Below are 24252 nucleotides of genomic sequence, written 5' to 3'. Positions count from 1 at the left end.
ATAAAAAGTGTGCAAAGGAGCTTTAAGGCATGAAAAGAAGCCTCTATAAGATATGTCTCATCACACTTGTCTGCAAAAAAGCTGTTCCAGAAAAGCTGCAAAAATAGAGTTTGCCATTCGTTTTACAATTCCAAACCTTCAAATCATGTGCAAGTAGATTTGCTCTCCCTTTGCATTAGTACCAGGAACCAGAATGTCTTGTTCTCTCTTTGCCTTTTTTCGATTTCTATGATTTCAATGAAAACACCAATGCACGTCCTATTTGACCATAAACACAACAGAAAAAAAAAAAGACTTACAACTTGGTAGGCCAACAAAAGAGCGAAAAGGTATTTACACGTATATATATTAACGTATCTACACTATCTACATCATCTATGATCACACAGAAAGTCGAAGTGTATGGTTGTCTTTTTGTTTCAGGACACTTTGATTTCAGTATCGATCACATGACTCTGATGCATTGAGGCGATAATTTCACGGCCTAGCTGTTCTAGATTTTTAACTTGTAGATCCCTGTCCTGAATAGTTATACCTCCACGCAAACACAGTATTGAGGTATACAGGGCCTATAATCAATGGTCGGGTGGCCGGGTGGTCGGTCGGTCGGTCGGTCAGTCGGTTGGGCGGTTGGGCTGTCGGTTGGTCTGTTTGTCCGTTGCGAAATCTTGTAAGTCGAACTACTCCCTCATTTTTCAAGCAAGTGAAATAAGTTTTTGCGTGTGGCTGCTATCATAGGGAGATGTGTTAGATCCGTTTTATTATTATCAGTATCGCGTAATGCCGTGCAATGATAACAGCAAATTTTCATAAAAATCATACATAATGTTGTGAATCAAACTACTCTCTCATTTTAAAACAATTAAGTTGAAATTCGGAACATTGTGATCAATGACATGTGTAGTTGTGCAAGAAAATATCAGGCGATGGTCAGTGGCGTATCTAGGGAAAACGGCGCCCGGGGCAAGTGCGAAAATTGCGCCCCTAATTTCTGAAAAAGACTAGTGTCCAACCCCAACCCGATCCCGGTAGGGACTTTAAGCAAAGTCCACATGATATGCTTTTCAAGCCCTTATTAAAAGGGGTCTTTTGAGGGTGATTTGAATGTAATGAATTTTGATAAATTTTGGCGAGCGAGCGCAGCGAGCGAGCCGAAAATTTTTGTATTTCAGCTGACAAAACATGGAATTCTTGTCATTTCTTGCTTATCAAATCTTACAATAACTAATCAAGATAGTGACGGCCTTATAGATAACGATTTATCTAAACCAAGAAACTGAGTACTTTAAAAAATATTCTAAATTAGGGGGACATTTCATGAAGCATTTCAGCCAATCAGAAGCAAGGATTTCCGTAGCTTTTAACAGTTTTTCAGACGAGATATCTGACAATTTGCTTCATGAAATGCCCCCATGTACGCGCGAGTGAGCCGAAATTTGTATATTTCCGCGTCATCATCACGTTTTGTTCTTATCTCCTTTTTGTTTTGATAAATTTTGGCGAGCGAGCGCAGCGAGCGAGCCGAAAATTTTTGTATTTCAGCCTACAAAACATGGAACTCTTGTCAGATTTTGCTTATCAAATCTTACAATTCTAATCAAGATATAGTGACGACCTTATAGATAACGATTTTTACCAACAAACTGAGGACTAGAAAAAATACTCTAAATTAGTACGAGCGAGTGAGCCGAAATTTGTATATTTCCGCGTCATCATCACGTTTTGTTCTTATCTCCTTTTTGTTTTGATAAATTTTGGCGAGCGAGCGCAGCGAGCGAGCCGAAAATTTTTGTATTTCAGCTTACAAAAAATGGAACTCTTGTCATTTTTTGCCTATCAAATCTTACAATTCTAATCAAGATATAGTGACTGCCTTATAGATAACGATTTTTACCAACAAACTGAGGACTTGAAGAAATACTCTAAATTAGTACGTGCGATTGAGCCGAAATTTGTATATTTCCACGTCATCATTACGTTTTGTTCTTATCTTGTTTGATTTTTTGGCGCCCCCCCCCCCCCCGTATTTTCGAAACCGTTGGCGCCTTGTTTTGATCCAATTGGCGATCGCTTTAGAACGAAAGAAATTGCAGCCGCTGCTCCATGAAACATTTTGCCTGCTAAACATAAAATGACATGTGTGAACACAATAGACATTGTCATTTTGTCCGCGCCATCATCACATTTTGTTTTCACCTTCTTCTTCTATGTAAAATTTGGAGAGCGAGCGCAGCGAGCGAGCCGAAAATTGTTGTATTTCAGCTTACATAACATGGAATTCTTGTGTGAACACAATAAACATTGTCATTTCGTCCGAGTCATCATTATGTTTTGTTTTTATCTTTTTTTGATTTGGTTTTCTGCCCCCCCCCCCCCCCCCCAACCATTCTTCCTCCCCCCCCCCTTCGGTGAGTTGTTTCTTCTTCTTCTTCTTCTTCTTTTTTCTTTTTTTTTTTCCTTTTTTCTTTTTTTTTCTTCTTTTTTTTTGCACCCCCAAGGAGTGGCGCCCGGGGCACGTGCCCCCCTTGCCCCCCCCCCCTAGATACGCCACTGGCGATGGTGTCTAATTACATACTTTTTGCATGTATTTCGTCTTTTTGTCTCCCTCCTGCGATTCCCAAGCTCCAATCAATAAGACTCTCTAGAGGAATTCACATGTCCTCTGCTGCATCACAGGCATTCGCCAAGAGTGTCTGTGTCATGCCAAACCTTAAGACTCTGGAGCTGGACAATGTCAACGTAGCAGACGACTTTTTTCTAGCCCTTGCGGCATCAGCATCTGGAGCAAAGGTATCTTTTTCCGTCTTTGTTTCATTTTTTCAACATTAGGGAAAAGTCATTTGCATATCCGATTTGACAAAAAAAAAAAAAAACCACCATACTCAAAAGCAGACAAGATAGTGATCAAGCAAAAAAATGAAAGTGTTCTCATTATCGGAGAAAGACAAAGCAATGTTTTCACAATGATGTCGATGATGGTCACAGAATGTCAATGTCACTATGACATACTACGAGATGTACTTTTTTGTTATAAAAAGGTCAATTCTATCAAAAATTAATGAAATTCATATACCGAGTAGATCTTATCACTCCCAAAAAAGGAAAGAAATGTACTTGTAAAAGCTTAAATGCAAGATTTCATCGCAAGCCATGGTCTTACTATGCATTCCATGTTATGTTTTTTATTTCACTTTTCCCTCTGTTTCCGGAAAGCTCCAATCAATAAGTCACACTGCGGGACCAGGCCTTCTGGCTGCTGCATCAAATGCCTACGCCAAGAGTATCTGTACCATGCACAACCTTCAGACTCTGGAGCTAAAGGATGTCAGTATAGCGGACGATTTTTTTCTCGCCCTTGCTTCATCAGCAGAAGGAGCAAAGGTATATTGATTTGTTCTCTGCTTCATCTGACTTTCATTACAGGGAAGCTACAATGCACGTACAATTTCCTACAGTTGAATCTAACCAAAAACCCGCTAACAATGTAATAACACAATTGTTTTTATCACTGCCTATAATGACAGGTATAAAACATCAGAATGCCAAGCTTTATGTTAAGCAAACAACAGTCATAATTCAACTAAAAACACGATTCTTTTAAGTGTCAGTCCAATAGAAGAATCGTTAATGGTCTAAGGGAAAAGATGATGCAATGCTTCCTAATGTGGAGAGAGATTGACAGTCTCCTGTTGGTGGTTAAGATCAATGAGCGTCATCAAAATGAATAATGAAAGGTCTTTTTATATCATGGCTGATTAATAATAGGGTGAGAATCGGATGCAGCCGAATCGACCAGACGAAAAATTCAAATTGCTCTAGTTGTGTATTGTCACGTAATGAGTCTGACTATAAAGGAATAATGTACACTTTGTAAGAACAGAAGTTAATTTTGTTGAACCTATCGCATCTTTACTCTTGACCAGACTAAGTAATCATTAAACGTTTGGACTCTGCTTATGGGTTAATCTTTGTCTGTAAAGTCTTTCTAAAGACTAGTGATCTTTCACACATTTGGTGGTCTCTCGCTATACAAACAGACCATTCTGGATCTATAAAACCTCTAGCTTATTAGGAACTTTTTTTATTTCGTTTATCTCTACAATGGCTGAAGGTTTTTGAAGAAACTTATTGTATTATATGTATTAGTAGGTAAAGATTCTCTAGAGAAAGTGAAGGGTCATGCTTTCTCCATATCTCAGGAATGTGGCTTATGTGAATCTAATCTTTGTAGGGAAAGATTTGATCCATGGGGTCAAAGGTGAAAAGAAAATGCTACAACGTCACTTTCTTTGTCAATATCCTGAAAATGGCACATAGTATTGTCACCAAAATTGGTGTTTTAAAAGAAAGTGATTATTTGCAAAATTCTGCCATCATTTGAATTCACTGTCTGACATTGCCAAGATGCTCTGTCGACGTATTTGGAGAATAACGCGTGATGTAGTGGACGCATATAGTTTTAAGTGTTTTGAATCAGACAATCAACGTTTCAAACTTGCTTAAGATATGACTATGGTCTCAGCTGGTTTTATATTTACTTTTTATTTGTTTACGTATCTTTATTTATTTCTTTATTCTGTTTTCTTTTGGCAGGATAACCCTTTCAGCTCACTCGGTACTGAAGCACATACAAGTTAGGCCCCTTCAATTTGAGTAAAACAAAAAACGCAAGCTGACAGACTTGGTAAAAAAGGGGAAAATCACACACAGAATCATACAAATACCAAAAAAAAAAAAAAACCACACACACACAAAAGGAAACGGTTATTCATAAGCAATTAAAAAATGCAATATAAAAGACCATTCATTGAGAGCTTTATGCCTAGCTGAGAGAAAAATTGCGACATGATGCGTGATTTCTTTGTGGTTGTTGAGTTGGTGGATGACGGAGAAGAAGAATGAGTCCTTATATCTTCTCCCCTTCACTGTATAGTCTCTCAATGATATTCCATTTTTTTTTCCTCTCGTAAAATGCTGCATAGCTTGAAACAATATACCACACGAAAGGACCTGAACTTTCGGCTTCTGCATCGATGGCCTACGCCAAGAGCGTCTGTACTATGCCAAACCTTCAGACCCTGAAGCTAAATGATGTCAGCACAGCAAACGACTTCTTCGTCGCCCTCAACGATTCAGCGTCAGGAGCAAGGGTATCTTATTTTTATCTTTACTCGAATAATCTTGATTTCGTTTTTAGAAAAAGAGCACGTATATATATGACCAATGCACCTGAGATAGTATGAATAAAAGCAGCTAGGTTACAGTGATCCAACACTGAAGCAATAGTAGGGCCTATTATTAAAATTAGGAGAGAAGGTATAGGTATGGGTATTTCTTCACAACTCGCTTATAGCAGTGACGATCACATAACTCCGCCCCCCAAAAAAAGTGTATTGTCGTAACGAGCCATATGAAAACATGGTAGGAAGGTCGATTTATTTTGTTATTATTTCTTTGTTTACTGCCGCACTTTGCAGTGAAGCAAACAGTGTACGACTCCAGTCTGGTGGAGTACAAAAAAGAAAAGAACAAACAAACAAAACTTGTGAAAACGACAGAATGTTCTCAAAATACATGATGCTAATTCACACGCGGATTAGATATATAAAACTATATCAGTCGCAAAAATAAAAGAAAAGATGAAGGTTGTAAAACTCAAATGAGAACCAGCGAAATACGGGAAAAGATGGCGATTGCACCGAAGCGATAACCATAACGATTGCACTATCGATATAAGAATTGTGCTATTTTGATCGATATATATATATATTTTTTTTTTTTCCGTAGTGCATATAAAATGTGAGGATCGTGTCGTGGCCTTCAAATATCATTGATACCAATAAGCACTGCAACTAACGTAAGGAGTCACATCCATCAATATTTTACGCCTTCTATTTGCATTGAAAGTGATGTGTGCATTGATTGATTTTTTCCTTTGATTTGAATGATTAAAACAAATGACGTTTTGAGTACAGAGTCGTACAATGTTTCCCATTACTTTGATTCAAAAATTTCTAAAAATATGACTATAATGTCACATGAAATTTTATAACGAAGAGTTTTAGTGACAGCTTACATGTTATCCTGACAGAAATCTTATGGAATGACGTATGATTCTTCTGTGTGTGTGTTTTTTTTTGTATATATATAATGTTTTTATATATATATTTTTTTTTTTTTGGGGGGGGGGATGAGTGGGTGGGAATAAGAATGAGTTGTTGCATTTTCTTCACTCCACCATGAAGTCTTCTAATTACTTCGTATTATTGTTCACCCTTGTACTATGCTGCATAGCTGGTATCGATAAGTCACACGAAAGGACCTGAACTCTCGGCTTCTGCGTCGACGACCTACGCAAAGAGTGTCTGTACAATGCCAAACCTTCAGACCTTGAAGCTAGATGATGTCGGCACAACAGACGATTTCTTTCTTGCCCTTGCCGATTCAAATTCAAGAGCAAAAGTATCTTCTTGTTTCTATTGATTTTAATCTCATTTTCAATTTTCGAACAGTACGATATTATAATGACCAACTTTCTGCAACAATGATATATTAAGAAACATCAAGGTTAGTGATCCAGCATTGAAGAGAAATATGATATCAAATACGGACAAGAAGGTTGACGTGTTTTTTCATAACATTGTCGATTACATAATAAAAAGAAAATGAAAAGAAGGGATAATATCAAAACCTTGACATTCCAATATAGGCCTAAGAGGGATCGTATTTTCCTACAATTTTCGTAATGTATTACCTTTTGTGATAACAGGTTAATTCATTATTGGTTTCTTGTTGAGTAATGAGTCATGGTATTCAAAGCTGCTAAGAACATAATTTGATGTTACATAAAGACTTTTAACGAAACTTTTAGGTTAAAACTTACAGGTCAACTTGGAGAAATCTTGTTTCATTGTGTGTGTGAGTGGGGGAGGAGGAGGAAATGAAAAAAAGGTGAGTTGTCATAATATGTCCCACTCTAGCATGTGGTCTCACCGTATCACTTTAATTTATATTTCACCGTCGTAATATGCTGCATAGCTGGAATCCATAAGTCATATTAAAGGACCTGCACTCTCGGCTTCTGCGTCGATGGCCTACGCCAAGAGCGTCTGCACAATGCCGAGCCTTCAAACTCTGATGTTTGAGAATGTCAGCACAGCAGACGATTTCTTTATTGCCCTCGCCGATTCAGCGTCAGGATCTACGGTATCTTATTTTGTCTTTGCTCAATCTCTCTTCCATTTAATGAAGAGTACAATGTCGGCCTATATGTGCGACTTGTGTGCGATTATAATAGATGCAACGACACAAAAGAGTGAATAAACCATGAAGTTGAATCAATAGTTAATATAAAAGACTAGAAGGCTTTTTTTCTTCTTTTTTTACACGACACAATGATAACAGTGACAGTGACGGTATGCAAGTTGGATAATTATGATGTCATTGTCTTAAAATTTCATTTTTGTAGCAAAACAACAAAAACTGGTTAGGCAACTTACATAAGAGATCATATTCATGAATATTTTTTGTATTCTTCTGCCTTTGAAGGAATAAGCTTATTTATTTACTGTTCCTTTGATATTAAAGATCAACACAATGAAGTTTGTAGTAATGAATGAGTCAGAGAAAAAAAAAAAATCCGTTCAGAATTTATAAGAATATGACTATGCTTGCGCAGGCAGTTTTATAAAGAAGAGTGTTGATGAAAGCTCACATGCCAACAGTGACAAAAATCTTGTGATAACATGATGTGTGAAGTCTTTTTTGTGTGTGTATTGCTTGGGGGATGGGGGATGAGAAAAAAATATGAGTTATTATAATCATTTCCCCACTCCACCATACAGTCTGTCTATAACATTTCATATCATTTTATTAATTCTTGTACTTTGCTCGCCTTTTATTCATCCTTGCACTATATGCTGGATAGCTGCTATCGATAAGTCACACGAAAGGACCCGGAATCTCGGCCTCTGCATCAACAGCCTACGCCAAGAGTGTCTGTACAATGCCAAACCTTCAGGCTCTGAACCTGGTTGATGTCAGCCTAACAGACGATTTCTTTCTTGCCCTTGCCGATTCAGCGTCAGGAGCACGGGTATCTTATTTTGTCTTTCCTTTTTAATCTTATCAGGGTTGAAAGAAGAGCACAACATTATAACCAATTTCAGATAGTAATGATTAAAATCATCTAGGTTAGTGATCCGCGACATTTATCAATGTTTATATTAAATCAGAACAAAAAGGTAAACTGGACTTTTTTTTTCTTTCATGATACATTAATAAAAGTGACGATCACAAAATGTGGATTAAATGAGAGGAATTATTTCATGTCCTTAAAATGTCAATTCTATCAAAAAACATTCCATCCATACACAAGAGAACGTATTTATCTGTACGCTATTACGTCAGTATTCTATTAGTACGTTCATATTAACGGCCTTACTAGCATTCATTCCTTGTCACTTCTTAGATTTAAATAACAAATATGCATGATGTGTGATTTGTCCTTTGTTTTGTTTTGTTTTGTTTTGTTTTGTCTTGTCTTGTCTTGGGAATGGGGGATTAAAAGAATGAGTTATTATATTTTCCATTCCACCGTATAGTCTCTACATAGTATTCCATATTATTCCACATTTCCTTACTATGCTGCATAGCTGGAATCAATACGCCACAATAAAGGACCTGAACTCTCGACTTCTGCGTCGATGGCCTACGCCAAGAGCGTCTGTACAATGCCAAACCTTCAGACTTTGAAGCTAGATTATGTCGGCACAACAGACGATTTCTATCTGACCCTTGCCGATTTAGCGTCAGGAGCAAAGGTATCTTATTTTGTCTTTGCACTGTATGATTTCATTACAGGAGGAACTCCAATGCACATAAAAGTTTACTGCAATTAAATCAAGCAAAAAAAAAAAAAAAATGCTCACAATGTCGTGCCCCGAGAAAGGAGTGAAATCTTTTCATTATGAAATACATGATGTTAGATTTTCGTGTTTTCATATCAGGTTGATATCAATGATAATCACATAAAGAGATAAGGCGATGATGTAATGGCCCCTAGAGTTGACAGCGGGTTTTCACTATTCTGGAAGAATTAATTTAGTACGTTTTATTATTGTTCCCTCTTTTAAATGAGAAGTGAATAATTTCAAGAAGTATGCATTTGGTTATGATAAGAATGGATCATGTCCTTACTCTGTTCCTAATCTTGCTAAAACATTTCGCATTATTTTGAATCCTCCGTCAATGTTGCAAGTCTGCACTGAATAACTATATCGACATGGAACATCTGGCAATTCGGTCACTGCCTCACAGTCCGCACCAAGCGCCAAGAGTAATCGCTCCATGCGAAACCTTGAAAATCCTAAGCTACATTTTGTCACTATGCCCCAGATAGCGTCCGGGTAATTTTTTGTTTTGTTTCGGGTTTTTTTTTTTTGTTTTTGTTTTTGTTTTTTTGTTAAAAGGGTTTTCGCAAAATGTTGCTCGGACGTTGTCATGGAAACTTTTCTATAACCCTTGAACCCTTCTAGTAGATCTCAACCGGGGGAAACATTCCTTTGAAACAAAAAACACGCATGCGCAGCATTGCAGACAGAGAATGATTGACACCCCGCGCACCGATCACGCGCATATATTGCAACCACTGATCTCGCATCTACGTAGTTGAGATCAGTGATTCTAACCACATTTTGTTTACTATCACAATTGCCCACCTAGATGTGAATATTTCTCGAACAAATAGCAGCGCTGGACAGTGGGCGGGGTAGTCGCACCAGTGGACACACCCCTTTCTTGGAAATTCACCCGGAGGAGGTTTTCAGTGTGTGTCTCTTAAAACGGTACCCCTCGCTCTTTCCTGCTGCTTTATTGCCCGAGGCGAGGAATTTTGTTCTTCGGACGTTGTCGCGATGTTGTCGCGATAAAGTCTGTTGAAACAGGCTTCACACAGTATTTATTTTCGCCATCACCGCAATATCGCCAGAAGGGAGGGTTTTTATTTTCCCCTTTTCTGATTTCCATAAATGACATGTCCAATGCACGTCCAGTTCCCCCCCCCCAAAAAAAAAACAAAAAAAAAACAAAAAAAAAAACAACCAACACTTACAACGCAGTGATCCGAGAGCGAAGGTGTATTGAAGTAGTCCAAAGAGGTGTCACGACATATTACTGTCAGTGACAGTTATTTAATTCGGACGAGACAAGGCAATGAAGTCATGGCCTCGACAGTATTCTTTTCAAAGCAACCTTACGACGAGAATGAGACATCAAAGGTCAAGCACAAAAGTCATCAAAAAAGTTGTAATATGATTTTTTTGGCCATGCATTCTCATTCTAACACGGATCAGTTACGTGCTAACAACATTTGGTGTAAGAGCTCAAGTAATAATTTGAAAATACCTATGCGCCGAGAGGGGCAAATTTCCAATTTCGGGTTGTGGTCAAGATCAAGGAGCTTCACCAAAATGTATGTGAATATAGCTTTGAGTTTATGACGGCCAGATAAAATAATCGTGTTACAAGCACATACACCCAAGTTCATTGGGTGGTACGTTATTGGTTGACGTGAGAATTCAGCTTTTAACTCTTTATGAGATACTCAGCAACCAATTTATGAAATGTTAAAAATGCGTACAAATTTAAGAGGAATTCAAAGTTTATTTGCTAAAGATTGGTTTAAAATGCTGAGATATCCAAGAACAATGTAAAACAATGCGATTCGCATAAAAAGGTGGGTTCCCCCTTTTATAAGGATTGCTCTATTTTGGGTTTCAAAGCTATTTCAAAACCATTTTGTGAGCAAATAAACTTTGAATTCCTCGTAGTATTATATGCTCTATAATATGTCATAAGATGTTTCTTATTATCTAAAAATATCATCCAAAAAATGTTGAAAACCTCGACCCCATCGCAACCTTTGCTGTACTATCCCTTTCGATAAGAGTCGAATTTCTTTAGTTATCTAGCAGTCTAATGTCACTTCCTGAGTAGGTCCGAAGAAAAGAGTACACTTTGTAGAGCAAACAACAAAGTGTACTCTTTTCACTATCAGTCCTCAGTCCTCAGTCCTCAGTCCTCCCCCTTATCTTCTTCCATTAACATTTGGTGCATGTTCAAAAATGCCTTGAAGGCTGTCATTGTCATGACTGTACAACAGTATTTAGTATAGGATGAATTAGTGTCTGTTATGAAGAGCCAACACATATTATCAAAGTGAAGGCATCGATATTTTTTTTTTTAATTGTTATTGCGCTATTTTCACTTGAATAATTATCTTTGACTGCAAATATTCAATTGTTCGTAAAAAAACCCAAACAAACAAACAAACAAACAAACAAACCCAAACGCACTGTGAGGTCAACCCTTTCCCTCGAGTCACTTTATTTGTCAACATAGAGTCCTCAAATGAAACACGGTAAATATCAAGCCTTTTACAGAATTCTACTAAAGCTAAGGAAAATACCGGACAATCAAGGACATGACTGAAATGTAAGATGTAATTAAGAGTTTGTTCGCAAAAACCGATAAGTCGATTTTTGAAGATTTTGAAGTACGGTCTCTGTCATAAAGTACAAAATAATAACTTTTAAATGATATGTTGGACATTACATTATATAAAGGTACATTTTTGAAGTTATGGTCAAAAGAAGCAAAATTTTTTTTATTATTCTCTTTATTTTTCTTGGCCTTTAATCGCAAATATCTCTATATGGCAGATTTGTATACTTATTGGTTTTTGCGAACAAACTCTTCAATTGCCTGTGGAATCCCAATGGATTACAATGTGTAGTAGTTACTTCTATGTAATGATAACATTAGACCATGACTCAGTGGTGGATCCAGAAGGGGGCACAGCGGGTGCGCACCCGCCCTTTACGAAACAAAAGAAAAAGAAAAAAATGGAAGGAGCGTGCGCCCTCCCTTTAATTCTTTAAAGGACCCCCCCCCCCCCTTTACGGTATTTCTGGATCCGCCCATGTGATTGTACATGCAATGACCCTGACTTCTAAACTCAGTACTCCAACGAATGTGTTTTCATTTGGGATCACTAGATCCGGCGATTGGAACTGTGGGGAGCTACATTATCAGCAAGTACTATTCAATCCATTTTGAAACTACCCTGTCTGAATTCGCTTACTCTGATACAGAATAAGGTGAGTTGGAAGAAATGTGACGCAATTTTTCTATTATTTATTTTTTGAGGCAGAGATAGTACTATCGATCTGTGTTGCGATATTCGTTGGATATACCATTTTTGTAATGTCACTTAAACGCCATGTCCTATGAAAAATAATAGAAAAATAACTACGTGGCTTTTTTTTTCTCATGAATTTTATATAAACCAATATTTGAATGTCCTGAAAAGGCAGAGAGATAAGATAGATACGTAGATAGATAAATGGAGAGAGAGAGAGAGAGAGAGAGAAAGATACTGAAATGCCATATATCAATGCGTATCCACCCTTGTTGATTGGTTCACATTTGAGATTTTTATACCAAAAATGACGACTGACATTTTGATTATCTTAGCGTTTTCTTATTTTTGTTTTGCTGCTAATTTCACAAGATGTTGGACTTTGTATCCCTCTCGGAAGCTATTCGTCGTCTCCTCTTTTTCTTTCCCCTTCTTTCTCTTCCGTACCCCTCCCCCATAAAAACGTTGTTCTTTTTGTGAGATATTCAAACATTATCAACTGATTTTGATTGTGCAGATCTTTCTGGTACAAATGCCCTGTCCTGGATACATTTTTAAGTGTGTTTATTTAGATAACTTGTATTCTATTCTCTGAACTTCAGCTTTCCACGTCACATCGTCCAGACGACAAGGAAGATGCTGAGCATGAGGTTTGTTCTATTCTATTCCACTTCCGTATGAATTGCTATTGCAGATCAGGAAAATTTACCTGTTCACCTGTCACAACACTTTTCTGGATAAAAATTATGATAAGTTTTCAACAGTGAAATAGAAAGGAGAAGTATTTGCAGAATCTAATGCGCACTCAACTCTCATATGAATAGATAATGAAATGGCCCACATATCTTCCTTGTAATATGAATATTAAACTTTTATTCACTTAAAACACAATGTGGTTCGTCATGATTTTCATTCATAATATTTCATAAAGGCAAATTTATATTCATGATCACTCAAAGCAGAATAGTTTTAACAGTTTTCGGTAATTGAGCGAAGGAAAAATGTTTGTTTTGATTGCGAAAATGGTACTCCGCTTCGTAGGTTAGACGATTTTTTTAATCCTGTTGAAATAAATTGGAAATTAATCATATTCAAAATGTTATTTCGCGTTCTATTTTAGACAAAGCTTTTTGTTCTGTTCGGATTTAACACGATATAATTTTGCTTCATATGAAGTAATATACTTTTTAATTACTTGTTCGTTATGATAAAGCATGCGATAAAAGTAAAAGTGGGGGAGAGAATCAAGCAAGCCAAAATATAGTGTTGTCTTTGAGTTGAACGTGACGTAGACAAGCCTTTCTTTATCATTGATACATTTGTATAAAATGTCGTTTTAACATTTAGAAAAGCGAGCGAGTTTGGTAATAACCCTCTGCTTGCCACATTGATATCTGAACAACTAGCAAGTGTGTGAGATCATGCACATTTGACTCTTTGGAACAATAAGGTTTTAAGCCGGGTTGATAAAAACAAATGAGAAGATGATGATTAAAAATGCTCTTGTGATGGTGAAAATGACTATCACTATGAATGATAGCTGGAATTCGCTTTATGTTCCCATACCTAATGGAGCACTATGAATAAAGTTAATCATTGTGTGTGATGTTAGCTTCAGGTGCAGACAAGAACAGAGTATAGCTAACTTTTTCGTTTCTCTGGCACGAATTATTGGAAGTGTTTATTTTTTTTTGTGCCAATGAAAAATAATTTTTTAGATTATATGAAGAGTTTGCCAGGTTCGGAAAAACCGATAAGTCCATATTTGCCAAATGGAGATATTTGCGATTAAAGGTCAAGAAAAATAAAGAAAAAGGTTTGCTTCTTTTGACCATAACTTCAAAAATGTACCTTTATGTGTAGTGACCAATATATCATTTAAAAGGTATTATTTTGTACTTTATGACAGAGACCGTACTTCAAAATCTTCAAAAATGGACTTATCGGTTTGTGCGAACAAACTCTTCATATATAGATATGGGCCTATGAACATATATTTGCATGCATCATATATATTCTCCTTCGTGTTTTACATATAGTATTGACAATATTTTAATTAAATGAAAAATTGAGTAAATTATTTTGATGAGCTGTCATCTCGTCACAAGATCTATGACTAATACTACGGTATGGACAATATTCTCATCTTTTTTGTTGATCTTTCTACAGAATGGCTTCGTGAGGAGTCCCATCACCCATCTTTGTGTAGAAGGCAACTCTGTCCCACTTCTCAGGCAATTAAATGTGCCCTCCCTTTGCCCCAATGTGAAGAAAGTGTCTGTATGGATATTAGGTTTCAAGTCCTATTCTTTCCTGAACATTGACAAGGCGTGGCCGCTTTTTTCTCACAATGTGGAGCTCGACCTACGGGGCGATTTGACGAAATTTGTAAAGGACGGTCAATTACGCCAGTCCTTACTTGCACCTCCTACAATAACCGGACTGTCTATAACAGATGCATATGTATTCAATGAAGGAGCTAAGGAGTTGATCAGATCTGTGAGATCTTACCCTCATCTCAAGAATGCTTCGTAAGTTCACATGAAACTCGCGTCATTGTACGCTTTTATCAACCTTTAAGAAAGTCATGGTGTTCAGCAAGCCCTCTCGATATCGGTTTTCTTGAGGCATTTGTATACCACATTCATTGGTGACCCCTGGATATTTTATAAATTGCAGATGTACAGTGTACAAAAAGAGAACAATCACGAGTGGGATTGTAACAAGATTTCGAACGCAGTGAAAGATGAAGCGCACTATTCAACAAGGCGAAGTCAACTGGAATACTGCACCTCATCTTTCACCGAGAGCAATATCTTGTAAAATTGCAGGAGTAAAGAAGACCTTACGCCATTTTTTGTTCTCCAACACATCGGACATCAATAAATGCGGTCAACAGTGACTCTGAAATGTACTACAGAAAACGTCACCATTACAATGATTACTCGTGACAGGGTAAATGGTTGTATATTTTTGGATATTGTATTGTGACACAGTCGTATAAAAAAAGAAAGAAAGAAAGATCGGTTAAGCCTCTTGATAGTTTGACCGCTTGGCTGTGTGGAAGTTTTTATCGATTCCTTGTTACCTTGCACGGGCATTGTTAATAAATATCATGGTACCTTTACATTGTTAATAGAGAAAAAGAATTAAAACTTAACAAACGTGTCTGGGGAAAAAGTGTTTATTTACCGATCAATGCATCTCAACTGCTAACATCTGTAGTCGTAGAAAGTATTTCAATATATAGGGAGAGTTGATTCCAGCATTGAAATTTGTTTCGGAGTAATCTATGTAGCATTTTGAGAATTCAAATTAGTGCAGTAATGTTGTGTTCCTATTATCATCAACACAATCATGATATTTCATGTATTTATTATGCATCGATGCATGTCTTTCCTATATTTGCATTTATTTTGCATGACGACATTCATTTCTTCTTACACTCTTCAGGAAAAAAAGAATGAATATATAATATTGTATCATATATAAAAGGTGCCACTTCTGGCCACAAGAATAACAGCTACAGTGGATCCTCTGCAATATTTTGGTTTTCGTTCCACTTCCGGCTAATTTTATTGGCTGACAAGCATTTAACGAAATTCAAGGGGGAGTGAGCATTTGCTGTCCCCCCCCCCCCCCCTATCCACCACTGGGGAAAAGTATGCATTTTATTTTTATTTTTTCTTGTGTCATCGGGTAATGGGTGCTATGCACACTATGCTAATGACTTGTTTATACAGTCTTGATATAGGGAGAGTTCATTTTTTTTGGTCGTTTTTTCCATTTGACTTGAATATTTTTATGTGCCTTTTATTTTGCTGATTTAGCTACTTGATTGAATGCTCCTTTCAAAATTACTTTGAAAAAAAAAATCATTTTTTTGCCTTTAATTTGGGTTATTTTCAATGGAAATTTATATTTAAACTTTTAGAATTCTTTAATTTTTAACATTTTTTTTATTTGGTGAATAAATCACTTAGAAATCGCAACTGTTCTGAAAAAGAATTAGCATCACCTTCAATCACAGCTGAAAGATCTGCAAGTGTAAACCTCTATGTATTTAGGAATATTGAAACCACTCTCTACCTTAGGAAAAAAAAAAATTCATCGTGTGGATAGAAGAGGGATTGAATATTAATAAACTTGGTGAAGAAAGGGCAACAAAGTAATTAAAGAAGGTATAAATGATAACTACCCACTTAGACACTGTTTTTAGTTTTAGTTCACTGTATCGCCGCTGTTCAAACACTTCGAGTTTTCATCCAGGCTGATCAGATGTGATACTACAAAGGAGCTGGACCCGTTCTGTAAAGAGGTCAACGCAGAAGGGACACTCTTCATTACTGTTGAGCATGGGAAACCAAGTATGCTTCCAGTTACAGTATGCCAGACTCAAGTCTGTGTAATGTGTACATTTATTACAATCTTTTTTTATCAACTACACTGTATTTTCCCATCATAATTGCGCCCACTGAGGCAAAGTCATTTCAAATACGTGAAAGGACATTTCTCGCCCCCCCCCCCCATGTGAATGTGCATGCATGTGTGTGTGTCTGTGTTTATGTGCATTTATGCCCCTCCCAAAAACAACAACAAAACACGAAATATTCAAATTATATCAATGAACAGCAAGATATCGACTTCTCTTTGTGGGGTACTCTATGTAAAGTCATACTTTTTTTGTAGTTATACATACAAATGAAGGGTCCAACTGGAGTTCAATTAGATATAACGGAATTTGATTTTCCTTTTTTTCTATTGCTTCTATTCAGTCCCGACTGCCTTCTCATTGATAGGTTATAGAATTACCAAAGACTTTCCCTTTAGAGACAGTGCAAATCCACAAATCCTGGTTCATGAGTGATTTAATCTTTTGGTTCAACAATCTCTAATATTACCCCTATTCACTTGTTTAACGAGAATGCCAAATATGACACACATCGTTGTTGAAATTACATACAATTAAACTCCAGTCTTAGATTTAATTCCCTGTAACTTATCAAAAAAATAAAGACAGTTTTACTGAAATGAATAGCGGGCACCCAAACATGTTTTGTAGGTCACGTAGGTGTGGATGCTATGATCATTTTGTAACTCTCCTTATTGTTGCAGTATATAATTATTGTTTGAAATTCAAATTTCAGATTTTGATGACCTTTGATGATCTTTTATACGAAGTCTCGCCGCGGTCAGAACTGGGTAGGACCATGGACCTAATACACATGGACATTCATCGCATCGTTAATTAATTCATGCACCCGTACATCTCAAAAGCGCCACAAAGACATTTTTAGCATGCTTCACTGCTTTGATCCCATGATCGTCACCGCCAGCAAGCCGGGAGAAGAACAAGACGGAGATTCGAGAAATCTAAAACTGTATGCGCAGAAGAAAATAACTCACAAAGATCAAGTAAAGTGAATGTGCAGTTGTGGTGTATGTTAGGAAATCTTACCTCAAACAATTTCGCTTGGGAGAGGCAGGCAGTTTTTAAAAGAAAGCTAACATTTTGGCAGAATGATTGTCATTTGTGATCTCAATATTTCACTTTTCTCCAGCATATTCCACAGCAAAAAGGGACGGTAATGGTAGAGAACAGATATATCTTGCCATTAGGCAAGGTCTTATGCGTGTGCGAAAATGTGCGAATCAGCAGTTACCCATCTTTTGACACAAAATTTGTAATGATCTCAGGTTTGCTGCTCCTCATCATCTGTATTTATTCAAAGACATTTCCGTCTGAAAAAGGCACATCAGCGAAACAAGACTGAAATGAGGGAAACGATTCTTTTGTTAGTGACGATACATGATTACACAATCGTTATTGTCGAGACACCTGAATGTACTCATTAAGATGCACATAATCATGTGTCGGTGACGATCATTACATCAAAGAAAGACTGCCGTGAATAGTCCATGTGTATTAGGTCCATGGTAGGACGGACATTGTGGACAGTAATGACATGACAGCTATGTCAATGATCAGATGCCGGCTTTACTCTCATCCTTTTTCTTTGAATGCTTGCACGTATTTTCATTGTACCATAGGATGCAAAGACATTCCGAGTAACTCATGGGCTATCAGTGTGGGTGCTCAGTTGCGTCATAGGGGGTTCTGATGATAGTCAGGTGTGATTTTTCAGGTTTGCAGTTCAGAATTTAATTATTTAAAAAAAGGTGCAAAAAATATCCTATTTTGTTAGATATGGTTTGATCTTAAAGGTCCACTTTACCTTTGGGAGCAGTCATTTGAACAATTTTCAAGATATCGCCTTTCATGCATATGTGCAGGTCTGTTGTACCACAAAACACCCTCCCATATAAAATGTTTGCAATAAAGAGTAAGATATAAGGGGATGTCAGTATTTTTCTCAATAAAGCGTAGCAGTATACGGTTTAGTCTGGAAACATTTTTATTATAGCTATTGGCCACATTTTCTATATCTAACAGTACTTAGCATCCATTGTACTGATTCAAATTTCCTCAGTGGTTGTTTCTACCCCTAACTCACATTTTAGAACATTTTCAAGCACTAATGCTGGCTTTTTGTTTCATATGCAAATGGTAAAGTATGCCTTTAAATTATTCAAACCAAGACAAATCAAGAATCTCTGTTCGGGTTTGTTGCGATCATGTCGGATATAGTCCCTTATCTGGCACGTCTGTTTGCTTCCAACGCAGAGGCAGAGTTGACCTCTGACCTATGGAACTTAAAGATATTTTTTTTTATTCTCCTAGATGAAATTTTTGTGCCGGCATATTTTATGCATCTATGCATCCTGTCTCCACAAATGCTTCTACCCTGTGTGTTACGAGTAGATGGATGGATGTAGATTCGAAAGGGCTGCATACGTTTCTTGACGGAACTTTATTTTACTGCTTGTGTTAATGCTGACTCTCACCCCTCCCTTCCTACTGCCTTACAACTATACAAATTGTATAGTACGTTCTGGTGAAATTGTTTAACATTTCACGAAAACTTCGTACCCTTCACGGGCAGTTAAAATGTACGATCAACTGACATGGTTGTGCACTGTATTATGGTCTTGAACTGCCATTTATAATGATTCGAAGGCAAACTGCAGTATATATTTGAAATGTTGATTTCTTGTTTAGAGAAAAAAAAACACTATATTGAAAACATTGTTCGTGCTTTGAGCTCCTGGTTTGTATAAGTTTACAAATTAAACAATTCATTTGATAGAACATTGGCCAAATTGAATGAAACTTGTGAATTTCAATTTTCAAATGTCTTTGAAGATCCTCACAAACGTTGGCAAATATTGATTAATCATGGCCCGTTAAATTACACAATCGTTCTACTTAATATAAACATGTTGTGTCTATATACAGGGTAACTTGAATATGTGGCTTGTTCATTCACATGATCACATGACGTTGATATGTGATCATATGTTTTAAAACTTACAACAATCAATGAAAATAACTGATTTGAAATTCCAGTGATTACATCCCAGTCAAAAGTAAAATCAGGTTGTCATTACTCTACCACTTTTTCATGTGCTGTACTTCTGTAGTACACTGTTTTCTGCAAGTTTTGTTATCAAAACGTGTCAATATCTGAGATATCCACTCTTAGTCTGTCAATGTCGTATTCTTTTTAGGCAATATTGCTTGCATGAGTATAATTTGTTCCTCAACTTGTATGACCTCCTCTGCCTTCAAAGAAAAAAGGGAAGCGTGGTAATAGAATGATATGTATAATGAAAATGAAGTGTATGACAATTGAGCAGCTCTGAAATAGGATTCATCATTACCCCAGGGAAACATGCAAAGACGATACGTCATTCCTTTGATGATATTTGACCAGATTATGATGTACATACACGTAGCATGTGGTAATCCAGGCATTTTCATTTATGATCGTCTAACGATACAAAGTGAATCTTATATCCAGTTAAGTCTGATGTGGAATTGATGGAGTAAGACAGTGTAAGGGGAAAGAGATAATGCATATCTGAAAGGTATGTGAAGTAGAACAGAGTGATGCTTGCTGTACTTTCTCTTTCTCATTTTCACTGATTCATATCATTAGATTTTTGGTTTGTGTAGGTCGAATATTTTCTGTTGTGTTAGAATGACAGAGATGACTCGGGCAATTGTGACAAAGAAAAACTTTATCAGGAGTAGAAGATTATTTTAAGGATGGAAATGAATACAGTGTACGGTGTATTACACAGTATTGTGCTCGTATTATATGGTGGGTCACCATACCATGCAGTGATTATAAGGCAATTCAGAAGTGCACCATGCCGAATGCCAGTTTTCTCCAATCTCGTTTGCCACAAAGTAAAGAAAAGCACATTATGGTTAAGGGGTCACGTTACTGTTACCTCACTGCGATTGTCGCCTAATCACTCATCAATCTTAGTGTATAAAATAGGCACGATGGATTTAGTAAGCGTATTTACATCTGTAGACATGATGGTAGATACTGTGAAAATCTCTCCGGTGATAGATAATGTATTAGTATCACTGTGGTAAAGTGTGTTAGGTTTTGCACTCTAAATGAATTAACATACATAATGGCAGATAGGACGAAGCCTTACTTTATTTCAACGATATTCATACCGACACTTCATTACTTCTCTAGTTACAGTTACCTTTATTGTAATCTAATTCATGGAAGTGGCATATTCATTTGCATAGCCTTCAGAGGCACCTTTCATGATTCATAAAATTTGGAGATGTTCAGATACCGTATAATAAAATTAACAATATCAAAACGTTTCAAGATATAACTACAACGACCCTTTTTCCATCCCTTTCCTTCATTGCTCTCTATACAAGTTTGTTCTTTCTGTATGGAGAAGTGTGGGATTTCTGCGGTCTTTTCTCAAGTGTACATCCCAGTTTGCACTTTCAGAAAGCCGTGATGAATGTATTTCTTATTACTTCTAAATGAACTCATTTTCGTTACGTGTATGTCCTTTTCTTTCACGCAATTAAAGAAACAACACCCACTGACTCCAGCTCTTTTGTTTATTCAAAAGAATCATTATGATCTAATATACGCCTTTATACGTGCTCGTTGAAACGCTTTCAAAATAAATGTTGTACATTGTATCCTTTCTTTCATGTAAACATTTCAACTATAAAAAATAATCACAAAGCAACTAATGTCGACATTGTTTTCTCAAGCTCATCGTATGAGTCGTTGGTTTCTGGTTGTTTTTACTTTTTCAGAGAAATTCGTCGTGCATATTTAGGCCACTTGATTTCCTTAAGAATGATGCTCACAAAGAAATGGTTTTACGTAGTTATTACTTACTAATGTTTGCTTGAAGATACATTGTCTCCAATATTGCATTTAGATCATGTAGGTTGGGTAATATTTCAATTATCATGAATTGAAGATATACATAACAGCTTGATCAGTTCAAGAAAAAAAAAAGTATTGTCTGTGTAGACTGCAAAAATGAGAAATTACTGATTTTCAAGTTTTTGAACACATCTGTAAAGACTCTGAACGAGTTGATTAGACCGAGGATCTTCACCCAGAAGGTATGGAAGCATGGTGCTACTGAGGTAGGAGAATCCAACCTGATGCCCCGGGTCTGCACAGCCGTGTTGTCCGCCAGCTCCTGGGTGCCCAAACATTGTCACTCCGTCCTACAAAAAGAAGAATAAATCAGGCTAGTCTATAAGAGAAATCAGTAAAACTCATTATAGGTATTACAAGCACAGGTATTAATCCGATCCTGGATGTACGTTTAGAAATAATTATGAAATAATAGTTCTTACACGTATACATTATGTTCATTAAATTGCTATAGCTATACATACAGTCTTTGTAACCAGAATGTTATTGTGTACACCATGGAGAACAAAGAGGCTTCCCAAGGTGTTTGCCAATACCTCTCGTAATCAGGTTCCAGATTCAGTTGATATTCCTACATATCCATGAACATACTAAACACTAAACTTCTTTTAAAAAACACTCATTTGTGATACCCGCACCTCCAAAGCACAATGTTTTAGCTTTATTCCCTGTATATCAATCGAACGTGATTACAGAGAATATAATGAGTACCAAATAATACAAAAACATAATTATGACATTCTATTAAGACCTTCTGAATACATGTGTTTTGTAATTCTTATCCCATTTCTCTATCTTATCAAATACCAGCGCTGAGGGCCTTGATACTGTATGCACAATGGCCATCTGAGACAGTTGTCCACCTGAAGGCTAACCTACATTATTAAAGCTGAAGTATGTCCCAACTTTGACGAACCAATGTGTGGAAAAGCGTACAAACTAATGCAAACGATAGATATCAACGAAATACATAAGGCGTATATATTACTATTAATGGTCGACAAAATTTAGTCACTCTGGGGGACAATATAGGGAGCTTTAGATTTTAGACGCGCGGACGTTCAAAGAGAAAAAAACGTGGTCTGAGCGTGCGCAGTAGCGCAAGTTACTGCGCACGCACAGACCATGTTTTTTTTTTCCTTTGGACGTCCGCGCGTCTAAAATCTAAAGCTCCCTATTATGTTCAAGCAAGAAACTAGCAAATAAGTAGCGTAAGTCATTTGCTATACGATATGAACTGATTGACCACTCACAACAAACTTATCAATTTTGATCATCCCGCGACTGAAGGAAAGAGGAATGCCGAGAGTTCTGTCGACAGAAGGAGGTTCGAAATTCAAAAAATCGTTGATTCTCTCCTTCGACAGCAGAGTTTTGTTAGTAACTGGGTCTATGCCACCAGATGAAAGTATTCCATAGAGCTGAAAACAAAACGTCATGACATTGACATAATTATACACATCACTATGTGTTTCGATTCAACACGTTCAAAGCTTGTAATGGAGCAGATATGAGATTCATATACATTGTATAGTTGAGTCACTCGATCAAATCAATATCCACCTACTATAAGTCTGAGTTATACCTTGCGAGTGCACGTAGAGAAGCTTAAGGTACACAATATTAGGTAAATCGTAGGGGAAGCATCAAACTTGATGGACAGGTGGTGTTAATGAGACATAAATGTTGATTATGATTTTACATTTCCTGACATGATGGCGCGTTCAGTGCTATAAGGGGACAATATTATGTCTGCTTTTGATAGAACTTGCTCTCTCTATTCGCTCGTTCTATTTTTCTTTTTATTCGCTTTGGAGAATGTTTGTCAAATACCGCAGGCATGACAGGGATTAGTATCGGACCCCGGCAATCCTGAATGAATATTATGCGTTCTTTCTCGTTGTAATCAACATGTAGTATTTTTACAAAGTGCCAACATTCCATCAAGACTCGTGATCATTTTAGCAGGGAATTTCGTGTATCGAAAGCCAGCTGGCCAAATCACGACAAATCGCAAATAACACCATGCAAGCAGTAGATAACGATCGCAGACTTGAAATACATCCTGAAGACTTCACAACGAATACAAATCTCTTAAAGGCATTATCTGTTTTTTTTTACCACCATCTAATGCAAATGAATATCATTATCATAATTAGCAGGAGGATATGGTTATCATTTCCCTTATCAAAATCATGACAACATTATAGTGAATAATAATGATTCCAGTCATTAGTCGCCATCATTACCTTTGCAAGACCAGCCGCAGACCCGATCCCATTTACTGACGACAATTCTATGGCTCTGTAACAACTGTCAAAAACAACACAAAATTTTATAATGCAACGAACAGAAGAGCGTGTGTGGATGTGAATGCAAACTTCGTGGAATTATAGTTAGGCGCACCTCTCCAAAGTTGGTATTACATGCAAATTACTTTCTTCATACTTTTAAAGTCGACGGAAAGATTAGTTCTCTTATCCTGGCTAAAGGCCCCGTCACACTACAGCGAATGCCCAACGAATGCCAAGCGAAAGCCCAACGAATTTGAAAATGTGAAGACAGTTTGCATGTCTGACGTTCTTTGAATTCATTAGCTATTCATAGGGATTCGCAGAGATACGCTGGAGATTTTGGACATGTTTAAAAAATAAAATCGGCTCCAGCGTATCTCTGCGAATCCCGACGAATAGCTAATCATTAAGC

At 36.9% G+C, this 24252-nt stretch overlaps 1 protein-coding gene across 1 annotated transcript in view; it reads left to right on the top strand.

The window, feature by feature from the left end:
* Positions 1-24252, top strand: part of LOC140239175 (uncharacterized) — a 43257-nt gene that overhangs the window by 18257 nt on the left and 748 nt on the right. Inside the window, exons 7-12 of the mRNA XM_072319056.1 lie at positions 3214-3381; positions 7928-8095; positions 8655-8822; positions 12153-12158; positions 12802-12849; positions 14369-14433. Of these exons, the coding sequence (XP_072175157.1) occupies positions 3214-3381; positions 7928-8095; positions 8655-8822; positions 12153-12158; positions 12802-12849; positions 14369-14433 (623 nt within the window). The remainder of the gene's footprint in view (positions 1-3213; positions 3382-7927; positions 8096-8654; positions 8823-12152; positions 12159-12801; positions 12850-14368; positions 14434-24252) is intronic.

Source organism: Diadema setosum, chromosome 15 (genome assembly GCF_964275005.1).
Source record: "Diadema setosum chromosome 15, eeDiaSeto1, whole genome shotgun sequence".
Lineage (NCBI taxonomy): Eukaryota > Metazoa > Echinodermata > Echinoidea > Diadematoida > Diadematidae > Diadema > Diadema setosum.
This window is presented reverse-complemented; position numbering and strand designations above follow the sequence as displayed.